At 45.4% G+C, this 18,071-nt stretch overlaps 1 protein-coding gene across 1 annotated transcript in view; it reads left to right on the top strand.

Annotated features, from left to right (window-relative positions):
* LOC115138830 (SRC kinase signaling inhibitor 1-like) overlaps positions 1–18,017 on the top strand; it is a 72,033-nt gene extending 54,016 nt beyond the window's left edge. Inside the window, 2 exon segments of the mRNA XM_065011060.1 lie at positions 12,429–12,811; positions 12,871–18,017. Of these exon segments, the coding sequence (XP_064867132.1) occupies positions 12,429–12,811; positions 12,871–13,015 (528 nt within the window). The 3' untranslated portion in view covers positions 13,016–18,017.
* The last annotated feature ends 54 nt before the right edge of the window (positions 18,018–18,071 follow it).

Below are 18,071 nucleotides of genomic sequence, written 5' to 3'. Positions count from 1 at the left end.
TGTCTAACCTTCCAACCCTACTACAGTAGTGCTCAGAAACAGACAACCTGTCTAACCTTCCAACCCTACTACAGTAGTGATCAGATACATACAACCTGTCTAACCTTCCAACCCTACTACAGTAGTGATCAGATACATACAACCTGTCTAACCTTCCAACCCTACTACAGTAGTGATCAGAAACATACAACCTGTCTAACCTTCCAACCCTACTACAGTAGTGATCAGATACATACAACCTGTCTAACCTTCCAACCCTACTACAGTAGTGATCAGATACATACAACCTGTCTAACCTTACAACCCTACTACAGTAGTGATCAGATACATACAACCTGTCTAACCTTCCAACCCTACTACAGTAGTGATCAGATACATACAACCTGTCTAACCTTCCAACCCTACTACAGTAGTGATCAGATACATACAACCTGTCTAACCTTCCAACCCTACTACAGTAGTGATCAGATACATACAACCTGTCTAACCTTCCAACCCTACTACTACAGTATACATACAACCTGCTTCCAACCCTACTACAGTAGTGATCAGATACATACAACCTGTCTATAACCCTACATACAACCTGTCTAACCTTCCAACCCTACTACAGTAGTGATCAGATACATACAACCTGTCTAACCTTCCAACCCTACTACAGTAGTGATCAGATACATACAACCTGTCTAACCTTCCAACCCTACTACAGTAGTGATCAGATACATACAACCTGGCTAACCTTCCAACCCTACTACAGTAGTGATCAGATACATACAACCTGTCTAACCTTCCAACCCTACTACAGTAGTGATCAGATACATACAACCTGTCTAACCTTCCAACCCTACTACAGTAGTGATCAGATACATACAACCTGTCTAACCTTCCAACCCTACTACAGTAGTGATCAGATACATACAACCTGTCTAACCTTCCAACCCTACTACAGTAGTGATCAGATACATACAACCTGTCTAACCTTCCAACCCTACTACAGTAGTGATCAGAAACATACAACCTGGCTAACCTTCCAACCCTACTACAGTAGTGATCAGATACATACAACCTGTCTAACCTTCCAACCCTACTACAGTAGTGATCAGATACATACAACCTGTCTAACCTTACAACCCTACTACAGTATTGCTCAGATACATACAACCTGTCTAACCTTGCTGCACTGACACGACCTTCATGAATTTTTAGCCATGTGTACTGCTTAACTTTTGCATTCCTGACTCTCCACACATCAGAAAGCTCAAACTCAGTTAATAGGCCAGACAGGCAAGTGGCTGACCGCAGGTGAGGTTCTTCAGCGGTGCGATCAACAGTGAAATCCACTGTACAGTTCCAGTTCCCCCCCCTAAAACCATACACCCCTCTTGGTCACACTGTCTTAAGGTGTCCTTTATTTGATCAAATACAGCAATACGCTCTGTACTCTTATTAGGAGCATAAACATAAAAAAATAAAAAAATAACCATAATATCCACCTTGACCAATAAAACCCGACCCTTGACAATCTCTGTTGTAGATACCACAGTCACCCCTAAACCTGAGGAAAACAAGATTGCCACCCCAGCACTAAAATTAGTACCATGACTGAGTACATGCTGCCCCTCCCACCACATACCCCAGTCAAACTCATTTTCCTCATCCCTATGTGTCTCCTGTAGGAAAACTACATTAAGCCTTTTCTGTTTTATTACTTCTAATACCCAAGCCCTCGTATTCCTGTCCCTTCCCCCATTAATAGAGAGAACCAACCCTTAGTACCTCCATATAGAAAAGAGAAAAGAAAAGCAGAAGAAACCACAGAGAAACCAAGGAGAAAAACGACCCCCTATGAAGCATGATCATCATCATCATTGTTTTAATCTTCTCTTAACCTGAACACGTTTCCCACCACCTTTTGCTGCTGCAACAGCAGTAATACATTTCCTCAAGCGAAACCGCTTCTTCTCACTCAACTGATCTAACCCCACTGTCTTCTGTAACATCACAGCTGACCTCACAAATTTATCAACATCAAAATAATCTGCCAATTTGACAGATTTCCCAAAAGTCTGATCCAGAAACCCATTTACCTCTAGATCATAAACAGAGTCCTCACCAGCAGCTGTCATATCAAAAGAGATATCCATATCATTCTCCTGATCCTCAGCTGAGACCACAGACAACTGACTCCCCTCTACCACACCCCTTTCAACACTCCCCACTTGCACCTCATCACTCGTACCAGGCATCTCCTCCACTACCTGGGAGACTAGCCCCACCTGAACCTCATTACTCGTAGTGGGCATCTCCTCCACTACCTGGGAGCCTAGCTCCACATGAACCTCATTACTCATAGTGGGCATCTCCTCCACCACCTGGGAGCTTAGCTCCACATGAACCCCCTCCTTTACCCCAGCACTCGTACTGGGCACCTGCTCACTAATCTGAGGAACTGGCTCTTCAGATACATCCTTACCTTCTACAACAATATTTTTCTGCTGCATAACATTTCCCTCTAATACAAGTTGCAACTCCGTGCCCTCAACACGGATAACTTGTTCCTCAGCAACCGGTGCTTGTGGCTGTTCTACCGCTATCGATGACCACCTGCGCCCCTCCCTCTGCCTTCTCCCTTTTCGGGCAAACATGTCGCTTATGACCAACATCCCCACACTCAAAACACTGTTGATTACCCGTACTAGCATAAGCCATCTACAGTCTATTGTCATACTCGATTTTATACGATAACTTTAAAGTCTGCTCCAGTGAGTCCAAAAACATAAACACCTGTCGCCGAAATGACATAACCTGTTTCAACGCCGGGTGTTTGCAACCCAACGGGACAACCTCAATTGAACTGGCGAACTTCCCAAAGCGCAATAACTCGTGCTCCAATAGCTAATTTGGAATAAATGGCGGTACATTTGAAATCGTTACCGTAACTTGAATAAAGCGGCGTAACTTGAATAAACATTCCTTTAAGAAGTACGCCATGCTCAACCATCCGATCAACAAGACACTCTTCTTTAAGAAATACCACCCCCGCTTTATTCATCCGGGATGCATAAGCAACATTCTCATAGCCTACCTTCTCTCCTACGGCGACCAGAAACTCCTCCACCGTGACAGCAGCTTCAGTAACACACCTAAAGCCGTGCCGAAGTGACAGGGACGGCATCCCCATTCGGGCTGCCATCCCTGCCAAAATCAGGGCAATTTCGATACGAAAAACAAAATACTTAATTCTACCACATCAAAAAGAATAACCTTAATCATGCACAGAAGAAAACCAAAAAATGCCACCAAGAAATAGAAAACCGAAACCTAACACTACACAACACACACACTCCTTCGCTCATACAATTCCCAGCATGCACCAAACAATCCCAGCATGCAGAGAGAGAGGGAGAGGGAGAGAGAAGCCAATAAAGCCATTTGAATTGAATAGAGAGAGAGAGCGAGAGAGAGAGAGAAGCCTAAAAAGCCATTTGAATTGAATAGAGAAAGAGAGAGAGAGAGAGAGAGAGAGAGAGAGAGAGAGAGAAGCCAAAAAAGCCATTTGAATAGAGAGAGAGAAGCCATTTGAATTGAAGAGAGAGAGAGAGAGAGAGAGAGAGTTAGAGAGAGAGAGAAAGAGAGAGAGAGAGAAGCCAATTAAGCCATTTGAATTGGAGAGAGAGAGAGAGCAAGAGAGAGAGAGAGAGAGGGAGAGGGAGAGGGAGAGAGAGAGAGAAGCCAAAAAAGCCATTTGAATAGAGAGAGAGAAGCCATTTGAATTGAAGAGCGAGAGAGAGAGAGAAGCCAATTAAGCCATTTGAATTGAAGAGAGAGAGAGAGAGCTTGCAGAGAGAGGATGCAGCTTAAGCCCCACCCTCTTCAACATATATATCAACGAATTGGCGCGGGCACTAGAAAAGTCTGCAGCACCCGGCCTCACCCTACTAGAATCCGAAGTTAAATGTCTGCTGTTTGCTGATGATCTGGTGCTTCTGTCACCAACCAAGGAGGGCCTACAGCAGCACCTAGATCGTATGCACAGATTCTGTCAGACCTGGGCCCTGACAGTAAATCTCAGTAAGACCAAAATAATGGTGTTCCAAAAAAGGTCCAGTCACCAGGACCACAAATACAAATTCCATCTAGACACTGTTGCCCTAGAGCACACAAAAAACTATACATACCTTGGCCTAAACATCAGCGCCACAGGTAACTTCCACAAAGCTGTGAACGATCTGAGAGACAAGGCAAGAAGGGCATTCTATGCCATCAAAAGGAACATAAATGTCAACATACCAATTAGGATTTGGCTAAAAATACTTGAATCAGTCATAGAGCCCATTGCCCTTTATGGTTGTGAGGTCTGGGGTCCGCTCACCAACCAAGACTTCACAAAATGGGACAAACACCAAATTGAGACTCTGCACGCAGAATTCTGCAAAAATATCCTCCGTGTACAACGTAGAACACCAAATAATGCATGCAGAGCAGAATTAGGCCGATACCCACTAATTATCAAAATCCAGAAAAGAGCCGTTAAATTCTACAACCACCTAAAAGGAAGTGATTCACAAACCTTCCATAACAAAGCCATCACCTACAGAAAGATGAACCTGGAGAAGAGTCCCCTAAGCAAGCTGGTCCTGGGGCTCTGTTCATAAACACAAACACACCCTACAGAGCCCCAGGACAGCAGCACAATTAGACCCAACCAAATCATGAGAAAACAAAAAGATAATTACTTGACACATTGGAAAGAATTAACAAAAAAACAGAGCAAACTAGAATGCTATTTGGCCCTACACAGAGAGTACACAGCGGCAGAATACCTGACCACTGTGACTGACCCAAAAATAAGGAAAGCTTTGATTATGTACAGACTCAGTGAGCTTAGCCTTGCTATTGAGAAAGGCCACCATAGGCAGACATGGCTCTCAAGAGAAGACAGGCTATGTGCTCAATGCCCACAAAATGAGGTGGAAACTGAGCTGCACTTCCTAACCTCCTGCCCAATGTATGACCATATTAGAGAGACATATTTCCCTCAGATTACACAGATCCACAAAGAATTCGAAAACAAATCCAATTTTTATAAACTCCCATATCTACTGGTTGAAATTCCACAGTGTGCCATCACAGCAGCAAGATTTGTGACCTGTTGCCACGAGAAAAGGGCAACCAGTGAAGAACACACACCATTGTAAATACAACCCATATTTATGCTTATTTATTTTATCTTGTGTCCTTTAACCATTTGTACATTTTTAAAACACTGTATATATATATAATATGACATTTGTAATGTCTTTATTGTTTTGAAACTTCTGTATGTGTAATGTTTACTGTTTTTATTGTTTATTTCACTTTATATATTATCTACCTCACTTGCTTTGGCAATGTTAACACATGTTTCCCATGCCAATAAAGCCCTTGAATTGAATTGAATTGAATTGAATTGAGAGAGAGAGAGAGAGAGAGAGAGAGAGAGAGAGAGAGAGAGAGAGAGAGAGAGAGAGGGCTGGGCAGAGAAAGATGTAGGGAGAGACAGAGAGAGAGATGCATATATAATATATAGAGAGAGTGTGTTATGAGACTGGGATGACTAGTAGCTATGTAGGTAAACATGGGAGGAATCTCTAATTCCCTTGTCTCCCAATGTAGGCTGAGGCTAATCAGTACAGTACTCAGTTGTGTCAGTGCAATCATTGATTATTCAATATGAAGAGCACAGTGCTTCCTCCCAGTGTGCTCCCTTCAGCTGTCACTCGCTTTCTCTCTCTTCCTCCGTTTTATTCATCACTCCTTCCTTACTGACCAATCTTTTTCATCCCTATTATGTATGGTTCTTTCAATTTGTCTGTCTCTCTTTTCCCACCTGTCTTTCTCTCTCTCCCCCCGTGTCTCTCTTTTCCCACCTGTCTTTCTCTCTCCCCCCGTGTCTCTCTTTTCCCACCTCTGTCTTTCTCTCTCTCCCCCTGTGTCTCTCTTTTCCCACCTGTCTTTCTCTCTCTCCCCCTGTGTCTCTCTTTTCCCACCTGTCTTTCTCTCTCCCCCCCGTGTCTCTCTTTTCCCACCTCTGTCTTTCTCTCTCTCCCCCTGTGTCTCTCTTTTCCCACCTGTCTTTCTCTCTCTCCCCCTGTGTCTCTCTTTCCCCACCTGTCTTTCTCTCTCTCCCCCTGTGTCTCTCTTTTCCCACCTGTCTTTCTCTCTCTCCCCCCTGTGTCTCTCTTTTTCCCACCTCTGTCTTTCTCTCTCTCCCCCTGTGTCTCTCTTTTCCCACCTGTCTTTCTCTCTCTCCCCCTGTGTCTCTCTTTTCCCACCTGTCTTTCTCTCTCCCCCTGTGTCTCTCTTTTCCCACCTCTGTCTTTCTCTCTCTCCCCCTGTGTCTCTCTTTTCCCACCTGTCTTTCTCTCTCTCCCCCTGTGTCTCTCTTTTCCCACCTGTCTTTCTCTCTCCCCCCCGTGTCTCTCTTTTCCCACCTCTGTCTTTCTCTCTCTCCCCCTGTGTCTCTCTTTTCCCACCTGTCTTTCTCTCTCTCCCCCTGTGTCTCTCTTTCCCCACCTGTCTTTCTCTCTCTCCCCCTGTGTCTCTCTTTTCCCACCTGTCTTTCTCTCTCTCCCCCTGTGTCTCTCTTTTCCCACCTCTGTCTTTCTCTCTCTCCCCCTGTGTCTCTCTTTTCCCACCTGTCTTTCTCTCTCTCCCCCTGTGTCTCTCTTTTCCCACCTGTCTTTCTCTCTCCCCCTGTGTCTCTCTTTTCCCACCTCTGTCTTTCTCTCTCTCCCCCTGTGTCTCTCTTTTCCCACCTGTCTTTCTCTCTCCCCCCCGTGTCTCTCTTTTCCCACCTGTCTTTCTCTCTCCCCCTGTGTCTCTCTTTTCCCACCTCTGTCTTTCTCTCTCTCCCCCTGTGTCTCTCTTTTCCCACCTGTCTTTCTCTCTCCCCCCTGTGTCTCTCTTTTCCCACCTCTGTCTTTCTCTCTCTTTTCCCACCTGTCTTTCTCTCTCTCCCCCTGTGTCTCTCTTTTCCCACCTCTGTCTTTCTCTCTCTCCCACTGTGTCTCTCTTTTCCCACCTGTCTTTCTCTCTCTCCCCCTGTGTATCTCTTTTCCCACCTCTGTCTTTCTCTCTCTCCCCCCGTGTCTCTCCTTTCCCACCTCTGTCGTTCTCCCTCTCCCCCTGTGTCTCTCTTTTCCCACCTGTCTTTCTCTCTCTTTTCCCACCTGTCTTTCTCTCTCTTTTCCCACCTCTGTCTTTCTCTCTCTTTTCCCACCTGTCTTTCTCTCTCTTCCCCTGTGTCTCTCTTTTCCCACCTGTCTTTCTCTCTCTCCCCCTGTGTCTCTCTTTTCCCACCTCTGTCTTTCTCTCTCTCCCCCTGTGTCTCTCTTTTCCCACCTGTCTTTCTCTCTCTCCCCCTGTGTCTCTCTTTTCCCACCTGTCTTTCTCTCTCTCCCCGTGTGTCTCTTGTTCCCTCCCTCTTCTTCCCTGTTTTTGGAAAGCTGTAGGGGTGGAGTGGCCTCCTTCTAGCCCACTGAGAGGAACATGAATCCCATTATTTCAGTATGGGGACACAGGATCTCAGCGTGCTCCCTTTGTCCACAGACTGTTGCAAATAATTACACTGAAAATAGGCTGTGTGAAAACACTATCCCCTCGCCCAAAGGAAAGACACTCAAAACAATCTCTCTCAGAGTCGGCACCAGGCCATAAGTTAAGATAGCGCCAACAACAACAGTAACAAAGACATTACTAAACCCATTTCAGAGCATTTTGAATCAACATATGACGCAGAAGTCAATCTTCCCACTACTCAATGACTGACAGCAGGCTGTTTGTATTGACATAACATGCCATGGATGTCTGTCTTCTCTCATTACTCCACCTCAACACTGTCAGATGCCTACCTATACTATACAGCCCAGGGTACTGTGCCAGCCAGGTGTCCATCCACCCACCATATTAGTTGACCCATAGAGACTTAAGGTTCCCCCCCTAGTTTCCCCACTCCCACAGAGATGTAAGTTAGTTTCCCCACTCCCATAGATTTGTAAGTCAATTTCCCCCACTCTCATAGATTTGTAAGTTAGTTTCCCCACTCTCATAGAGTTATAAGTTAGTAGCCCCACTCCTATAGAGTTATAAGTCCGTTTCCCCACTCTCATAGAGTTGTAAGTTAGTTTCCCCACTCTCATAGAGTTGTAAGTTAGTTTCCACACTCTCATAGAGTTGTAAGTTAGTTTCCACACTCTCATAGAGTTATAAGTCAGTTTCCACACTCTCATAGAGTTGTAGGTCAGTTTCCCCACTCCTATAGAGTTATAAGTCAGTTTCCCCACTCCCATAGAGTTATAAGTCCGTTTCCACACTCTCATAGAGTTGTAAGTCAGTTTCCCCACTCTCATAGAGTTGTAAGTTAGTTTCCCCACTCTCATAGAATTATAAGTTAGTTTCCACACTCTCATAGAGTTATAAGTTAGTTTCCACACTCTCATAGAGTTGTATGTTAGTAGCCCCACCCCCATAGAGTTATAAGTTAGTTTCCACACTCTCATAGAGTTGTAAGTTAGTAGCCCCACTCCCATAGAGTTGTAAGTTAGTAGCCCCACTCCCATTGAGTTATGTTAGTAGCCCCACTCCCATAGAGTTGTAAGTTAGTATCCCATCTCCCATAGAGTTATAAGTTAGTAGCCCCACTCCCATTGAGTTGTAAGTTAGCCCCACTCCCATTGAGTTGTAAGTTAGTAGCCCCACTCCCATAGAGTTATAAGTTAGTTTCCCCACTCCCATAGAGTTGTAAGTTAGTAGCCCCACTCCCATAGAGTTGTAAGTTAGTATCCCATCTCCCATAGAGTTATAAGTTAGTAGCCCCACTATTATAGAGTTATAAGTTAATACCCCCTCTCCCATTGAGTTGTAAGTTAGTAGCCCCACTCCCATTGAGTTGTAAGTTAGTAGCCCCACTCCCATAGAGTTATAAGTTAGTTTCCCCACTCCCATAGAGTTGTAAGTTAGTAGCCCCACTCTTATAGAGTTATAAGTTAATAGCCCCACTCCCATTGAGTTGTAAGTTAGTAGCCCCACTCCTATAGAGTTGTAAGTTAGTAGCCCCACTCCCATTGAGTTGTAAGTTAGTAGCCCAACTCCCATAGAGTTATGTTAGTAGCCCCACCCCCATAGAGTTGTTAGTTAGTAGCCCCACTCCCATAGAGTTATGTTAGTAGCCCCACTCTCATAGAGTTATAAGTTAGTAGCCCCACTCCCATTGAGTTATGTTAGTAGCCCCACTCACATAGAGTTGTAAGTTAGTAGCCCCACTCTTATAGAGTTATAAGTTAATAGCCCCACTCCCATAGAGTTGTAAGTTAGTAGCCCCACTCCCATAGAGTTATAAGTTAGTTTCCCCACCCCCATAGAGTTATAACTTAATAGCCCCACTCCCATTGAGTTGTAAATTAATAGCCCCACTCCCATTGAGTTGGAAGTTAGTAGCCCCACTCCCATAGAGTTGTAAGTTAGTAGCCCCACCCCCATAGAGTTGTAAGTTAGTAGCCCCACCCCCATAGAGTTGTTAGTTAGTAGCCCCACTCCCATAGAGTTATAAGTTAGTAGCCCCACTCCCATAGAGTTGTAAGTTAGTAGCCCCACTCCCATAGAGTTGTAAGTTAGTAGCCCCACTCTTATAGAGTTATAACTTAATAGCCCCACTCCCATAGAGTTGTAAGTTAGTAGCCCCACTCCCATAGAGTTGTAAGTTAGTAGCCCCACTCCCATAGAGTTGTAAGTTAGTTTCCCCACCCCCATAGAGTTATAACTTAATAGCCCCACTCCCATTGAGTTGTAAATTAATAGCCCCACTCCCATAGAGTTGTAAGTTTGTAGCCCCACTCTCATAGAATTATAACTTAATAGCCCCACTCCCATTGAGTTGTAAATTAATAGCCCCACTCCCATAGAATTATAACTTAATAGCCCCACTCCCATTGAGTTGTAAATTAATAGCCCCACTCTCATAGAATTATAACTTAATAGCCCCACTCCCATTGAGTTGTAAATTAATAGCCCCACTCCCATAGAGTTATAAGTTAGTAGCCCCACTCCCATAGAGTTGTAAGTTAGTAGCCCCACCCCCATAGAGTTGTAAGTTAGTAGCCCCACCCCCATAGAGTTATAAGTTAGTTTCCCCACCCCCATAGAGTTATAAGTTAGTTTCCACACTCCCATAGAGTTGTAAGTTAGTAGCCCCACTCTCTACTGATGCTGTTGTTTTGACTCACACCCACCCAGACATGCCCACCGTGGGTGTCCTTTCTACTGGAGCCACAGCTGAAGGTAAAGAGATCTCTTCTCCCCAGAGATGACCTCTGACCCCAAACTCTTACATTGACCTTCTCTCTCTCTCTGACCTTCTCTCTCTCTCTCTCTCTCTCTCTCTCTCTCATCACGCTTTCCTTTAATCTTCCTATCCTTTCTCTGTTTGTCTCTTTTCTGCTTATATCCTCAGTGGTGTTATGAATTGATGTTATCGGTGGTGCGAAAGCTTTCATATTTGTGTTATCTGTCTGTACTGTGTGTGTGTGTGTGTGTGTGTGTGTGTGTGTGTGTGTGTGTGTGTGTGTGTATGTGTGGGAGACTGAACAGTGCATTGTGAGATGATACTCATTGCCGTTGTGCCGCTTGTTATTAGGCACTGCTACAGTACCAGGAGACGTCAGAGCCATCCAGGCATGAGAGGATTTTTTAAATCACTGAGCTGTTATAAGAACAGACAGTTCAAAGCCACCATTTCGGTTTGTTGGCCTTGGCGCAGATCAAGGAGGCCATGACAATGTGAATCCTTTTCATACCACAATCCTCGATTTCCATTTCCCATTTCGCTTCTTATTACTTCTGGCTGTGAGGCAGGCTAGTGGGGGGGGGGGGGCAGTCCCACGACACAGTCTTTTGGCAGGCAGCTCTGAGCTTCTGGAGATGAGAGGAGGCTATCTTACCGCACTAACAGAGCGGAATAAATGTTGCGGTAGCCAGGCTTGAGAGAGAGGAGAGAGAGGAGAGAGAGGGTGTCCTCAGGCATCAGGAACAGCCCCTCTCTCTGGGGGCAGACAGCAGCAGCCAACAGAGCAGGTTAAAGCCTCACAGGCCACACAACACGCACCTGCTGTCCGACCAACCACACAGACCAAATCCCCTCTGTCTCCACACTAACACCCTCCAACCAATCAACATGCAGGGCAGAGTAGAAACCTCTCAGAAATAGTGGGTTGTCTTGTGGAAGAGAACTTTTAACATATTTATGTACAAGAGTTATTCAAGAGCAAATGATTTGCAATCCTGGATTTAATAAAAGTCACCTCTAAATAAACAATGGGCTTTGATATAAAACCTGGTATCGCTCCTATCCACGTGTCTGTCTGACTGATGATACAGAGTTGGGGTAGTCACATCAGATTCTTCCTCTTCCTCTCATCCCCCAGCCACAAGCACAGATGTCTAGACAGGTGCCATCAGCCATCTACTGGTGTACTCTAGCATCACACAAAGGGGAATATGCGTGATGCTGTTCATTTAATGTGTTTTGCATTTTTAATGACTCGGACGGCCATTAAAAAAACGGTCAAAACCGTAACGGACAACAGCAGTGTAACCCCTGTACACTTCCGTTACATTTTCACTTCTGACTGTTGGTATCATAATACAAAAAAAAGAATGTATTGTCTCATTCTGTGTATTTGGCGCTCTTGGCTAGCATCAACATTAGCTGATACTAACCTGAATTTCCTGTGTTTGTCTCTTGTTCTCATCTCAATCCCTCCTCCCTCACCCCCACCTCTCACCCCTCGTCCCTCACCCCACCCTGCCTGTGCCTCTCAACACCACCTGTTCCTGGGGCACCACCACCACCTCACCCACCACCCTGTCACCTGTGTGATCCTCCTGGGCCATCCTGTACCACCCGGCCCGCCCCTCCACCTGCGCCTCTGTGACCTCTGACCCTGCACAGTGAGTGAGGGACCAGCCCGTGCCTGTCCTCTCCAGACTCCTCCTCAGCACCAACCACCTGACTACAGAGCTGCATCTGACCCCCACCCCATCCCCTGCTACTCCTAGTCCACGCCCTTAAGCCCCCCTACCCTCTGTTGGCTTAACATGGGTATTAGCAGTCTCTGACTCCTGTACCCTCTCATGTCCTACATTGACCCCACAATGCACAAGATATCTACCACTCTCCCCTTGGTGTGTTTGCGTGTGTGTTCTGTATGTTTGTGTGTGCGCATGTCTGTGTGAATGGAAGGGTGCTGTCGGGGACCACTACCAACTATATGACTGTACTCTCTTTTTTCATTTCTCTTTTTCCCCCTGAAACCTTTCCAATTTTCCCCAATTCTCCATGTCCCTCCTCCTGTTCCTCCTCTTCCTGGTATGTCCCTGGGTCTGACCCATAGGCCCATGGGAACAGCAGCAGCAGTATTGAGCCCCTCCTGTCAGGCACCAAAGCTGCCAGTTTCTCCAGCCGCCTGTCCTCCTCCAGTTCGGCCTCGACTGTGTTCGCCCCGGGTCTGAGGAAGTATCCACAGGAGGGGACTCTGTCTTCCCTGACAGTCTCCTCCAGCCAGGCCAAAGCCCTGCTGGCCAGCCTGTCAGCCTCCAGCCTGTCAGCCGCCAGCCTATCAGCCTCCAGCCTGAGTGCCGAGGCCCTGCTCCTCTCCTCCACCTTCCGCCAACACCGCCTCCTCCGCGAGCAGCAGCGCGCCTCCTCCCTGCCCCTGCCCAACGGCCGCTCCTCCAACTCCACCACCACCTCAACCACCACCTCCTCTTCCTCCTCCTCCACCTCCTCCACCTCCCCCACCTCCACCACCTCCACCCCCTCCTCCTCACCCTCCTCCCGACCCCCCTGACCTCCCTCAACCTCTCCTCCGTGGGGCTGAAGCCCAGCGGCCGCAGCCTGCAGTACTCCGGCTCCAACAGCTACAAGGAACGTGGCAGCAAGACCCTGCCTAAACCTGTCTCCCCTAGCAACTCACAGTGAAGTACAAGAGGATGGATGAGAGGAGGAGGAGGAGGAGGAAGAGGAGGAGCGCAATCAAAGCACCATCACATGCCAAAAATGAAGAGAAAAACAAACACACTAGCCCCTCCCTCTGCCCTAGCCCTCAATTCCAAGAGTCACATGCAGCAACATATTAGTGGGGATTTCCCCAGAGTTGACTTTCTGAGTGTCACTTTGCTGCCCTTGGTCTCAGTCCAGAAGCCATAATCTTCACATATCTATAATTATACTGTACAAGAGTTGATGGTGGTTCCTCTCTGGCTCTCCCACTCAGTAGTACTGACAGTTCCCCAGACCCCCAGAGAGAGAGCTCAAAGATGGACCTCGGCCTCCACTCCCTCCCACTGCCTTGTCTAGTCTGGTCTGATCCGGCCTAGTCTGGTCTGGTCCGGTCTGGTCTGGTCTGGGTGGACAGAAAAACAGTGCCAGTACTTTATGAACCCTCAGTTTATCATCGCACCATTTGCCAAATCTTAATGGATGGAACCTAAGTGGAGTAGATGTGATATCTAGACTGTGACTTATATTATACAGAGTAGAGTTGCAATAATCAACGAGTACAGTACAGTAGCTGTGTGTGTTCAGAGCTATAGCAGTCTTATTCCATCACCTGGCACAATGTGAATCTGTCGAGAAAAACAAAGCTAAACCAAGGTGGTGGTTTCCATTCTGAGACCGTTTTCTGTTTGTTCCTTTCTTTATTTCAGACTTATTGCATCGCCTGTGTAGAAGTCGAAACTGGTGCTATAGTTCTCCCTGTTTTGTAAAGAGTTTACACGAATGAAACGGCTCCCATTCAACGTGACTGTACATTCCACTGTGTATCTAATACTACATCCCTGGAGTGGCTTAAGGCTTCTTCTATCCGGCATCTGATACCGTTCTTACCCTCGTTCTCTATGGCCCCACTATTAACACAGCAGTTTGGCAATGGAAGAAAAGGCCAGGGAGCTGCTTTTGTTGAGGTCCTCTGGTTTGAGAGTCTGCGCACAATTGTATCGCCCACAATAGCACATTATAGGAACAGTAATGTGATGTTACAGTAGATCAGTTATTTAACGACTGAGCTGGTGCAATGAAGAAGGGGGGAAAATAAAATATATTTAAACATTGAAATTGATCGTTAAAGAATGTAGAATGTGTAGACATGAATGTTGCACGACAATCAGGACGTATCCACAGTGGACGGGTTTTGCCTTGGACTGGCGTTCCCTGCTGCAGTGATTACACTCTGAACTCAACACACGCTCACGTGACCAGGCACCGGCACACAGCAGTAGATGCACGCACAGTCTCCGACACGCCGGTGAGACGGAGATCCGCTAAACTGCTTATGAAAAGCACAGTCTCCAGTTGTTTTGAGTCAGAACTGTTGACTAGATTGCCCATTTCTCTATTTCATGACTGTGGAACCACTGGTCATGAATGAACCCACACCGGTTTGATAATGCAGTCCTCTAGGTAGTAATCGATTTGAATGGTTAAAAGGAACCGAATGTTCGAGAGAGAGAAACAACAGCACAAATGAATTCCCTTTCAATTCAATTCCCGGAGATGTGGACCAACTGATTATTATTTAGCTGATTATTTACAAGACATGCGGCACAATGAGTTTCATTTTGGCCTGTGTGTATTTTCAGCATTTGCTCGAGACAAAACCCACAATGAGTTTATCTGGACCTCCCCCGACACAGAAGCGGGCTTAGCCCACAGCTGTTGGTTTTGCAGTAGTAAGGTTGCCACTGGAAATGGCTGCTTTTGTTCTGTGATATATGTTACGGAGAATAATTCGGTTCATGTACGAAGGCAGCTCCAGGGTATATGAGTGTTCTCCCCTTAAACCGGAGTGCTTACACAGATCACTGGCTCCATTCCTCGCAGCTGACTTAAGAGCTTGGAAGTGTTATGAGGATAGAAACACACTTTCATGGTTTCCCTGCTGTTAATCTTACGCCAGCAAACACTCTGAAGCTCTCTTTCTTCTGTGATGCGTCACCAAGGCGACCTAGGGGGTTATGGCCGTGTGTAGTCCTAGTTCATTCTTCAACTGTTCAGGAGACAAGTGCGTGAAATCGATTCTTTGTGGCATTGAGATGAAAACAATTGCTTGTGAAAGAGGCCGGTGTCAAGTGCAGACAGCTTGAGGTGGGGAGATCGGTTGTGGTTTTCATGTTTGAAGGCTAGTGTAATAACAAAGTGCTTTAACTCTTCTCTACTGGGTTCATGAGGTGTAAAAGGGCTGGTTAGACAGGTTTATCTGGACATCAATGTTTGACACCCTTTTGAATTTAAGAAGGCTATTCTTTTTTGCAACTTGCTATCTGTGCTGTCCTTTGGGGGAGATGTGTCTATGAATCAAACCCTTCTTGGAAGAGGTTCCCAATGGACCTGTATGTCTGACTGCCATAGTGCTGTTATAATTGCACAAAATGATCGATGTTGCAATTTCCCCATGAGAGCACAGAGTGGACCTATCTGCATGAACCCTCTGGAACTTTGGTTTCATTGGCGACCCACCAAAATACTGTTCTTGTAGGATTATTGCAGTACAGATCATGTGCACGTTTGTGTTTTTCAGGCCGAGGAACCTTGGTATGATGGCCCAAATCACATCAGCGGCTCCGACAACACATGGTTGTGAAGATCAGAACAAAGGGGTACATATTGGCCCACACACACACACACACACACACACACCAGAGTGTGTCAGAATGGGGCGGCAGGGTAGCCTAGTGGTTAGAGGGTTCATGCGGGTTCATGCAGATAGGTCCAACCGGAAGGTTGTGAGTTCAGCTCGTTCAAACCCCCGAGCTGACAAGGTACATCTGTCGTTCTGCCCCTGAACAGGCAGTTAACCCACTGTTCCCAGGCCGTCATTGAAAATAAGAATTTGTTCTTAACTGACTTGCCTGGTTAAATAAAGGTAATCGCAATAAGCACACCCTCTGTTCTATCAGCGAGGAAACTGCAAGCTCACAGCACAGCGAGTTAGTTAAGCCTCACGCTGGCTGCACTGTAGCAATGCAGGACTCAAGCCCTGGGTTTTATGAAGTGAAAGCCAAATGAAAGAAATTCACTTACTCATTCAACTCCACACTCAAATCCATAACTCCCAGCGCTGCTTTTGCGTCTGGCAGGGTGATAGGGAGGAAGTGCGGGAGGTATTCACACTTCGCTGCTTTTACACAGGAAAGTCCAAGACGAGAACCCCAAGACTGCGTGACAATGCTTTTTTGAGTCACCATAGCACTAGTGTTATTGGACAGGAGATTTCAATATGGCTGAGTCTTGGAGGGGTTTATTGGTAATGGGGATGAGGAGAGGAGAGGAGAGTGGAGGCACTCGTAGTGAAAGCCCCTGGCAATCAGAGAGATAGTTCATGCAAACTTGAAATGAAAAGTAGAATAATTATACATATATGAATATATCTTCGTTAAGATGTTTGTGTATGATATTAATATAATTGTGAAGAAAGTGTGACACATAGGTCTGGATTAAATTATTATAATGTACAATTTAAATCATCCTCTTTTGGGGATTTATATCAGTAGGCATTTTGTACAGTTTTCAATTCTTCAAGAGAGATAATGTAGTTCACATTAGCAAATTATTTATTCATAAGCAGAACATTTGTATATTGATTTGAAAATATTTATCTGTATAGAAGACAGGACAGGTATGTAATATACAGTGGAGCTCATTTTTAATTCTGGGATATTTTTATTAGCACTATTTTGAACAGTTGTGTGAGTTTCCTCTTTTGTTGGCCTGCTGGCCCATGCTACTGGTATGTTAAGGGAGAGGTTGCCCCTGAGCTGGTCCAGTACAATGTCTGCTCCCAGGCCTCCACTAGCTAACATTCATTTTGAGGTAAGAGGAGCTGTTCCTAGACCTGTTCTTAGGGGCGTGCCTTTTCTTTGTAACTTCTGTTGGTTTACTTAGTCCTCTTCTATTCTCTGTCCTAGTCTTTGTATTACATAGCGCTCCCTATACCTGACTGATGTGTTCTTCACCCTTGGCGAAAATGAATAGCCCATACTAGAAACCCCTCTACTGGTATTACATCAGCATGGCCCAAAGTTATTAACGGAGAAGGATCTCAGCATTGAATACGTCATTTAGGTTTCAATGACAAACCAAGAGCCCGTAACGCGGATAGATATGGAACATGAGCTTTTTCTCCATCATCATAATCTTTGTCTATTGAGACGTGTTTGGTTCTGTTTTTAATAAATGAAAGAGACATATGTCTATTGTTTGACCTGCTGTCTGTGGTGTGTACAGAACTATATGAGGTTCTGACATGAATGTGTGGATGTTCCAAAATCTTAGCATCGAGAAGAAAACAAAACAAAATGATATGTAAATAGACTGAGTAATTCCTAGAAAGTTCAACAAAATATTATGTCCAAAATGATGTTATATTCATTCAAAGATGATGGATTACAAAGGTATATTATAAAACAATGCATGAAATATCGTCAAGCAATCGCACGGTGCAGTTGAAAAGTGTTGTCTACATGTTTTCTTAAAAAACAGAGCGAGATAGAAAAAGCGGTGTACCACTTTCAAGGTTCACAACGGTAGAGAACCAGACCTTTTTACTTTGGATCTTTCTGTGACACAGTTCAGTCTCACTGTGATCAGTGATGCTACGGTGATGATGGCTAAGAGTGAGGAGTGTTCCCAACAATCCCGAACGATCCAGGAACGCTTCAACGCACCTTCACCAGAAAACCCCACCAATTACGATCTCCCACTTGTAGAGTAGCGTGACATAATCAACAATACGATTTTTTTTAGATCTATATAAATACCTACTGATACTGGACATTCTCATTTATCAGTGCTGATGCCATGATATTCTGTGAGAAATGTGATTTTTCTTTTTTTTCTGTGAGAAGACTGGCAGTTGAACCTGCTTCCTTTTGTACATACTTGCTGTGGTTGTGTGTCTAATAAAGTGCAGCTCTCTTGTGCAGTCGGAGTCCGGGTTTCGCTTTGTTGTAGACAGTAAGTTGATCTTCTCTCCCTT

This window comes from Oncorhynchus nerka, linkage group LG26, assembly GCF_034236695.1.
Source record: "Oncorhynchus nerka isolate Pitt River linkage group LG26, Oner_Uvic_2.0, whole genome shotgun sequence".
Taxonomy (NCBI): Eukaryota; Metazoa; Chordata; class Actinopteri; order Salmoniformes; family Salmonidae; genus Oncorhynchus; species Oncorhynchus nerka.
The sequence above is the reverse complement of the archived record's forward strand: the minus strand, read 5'-3'. Positions and strand labels throughout refer to the sequence as shown.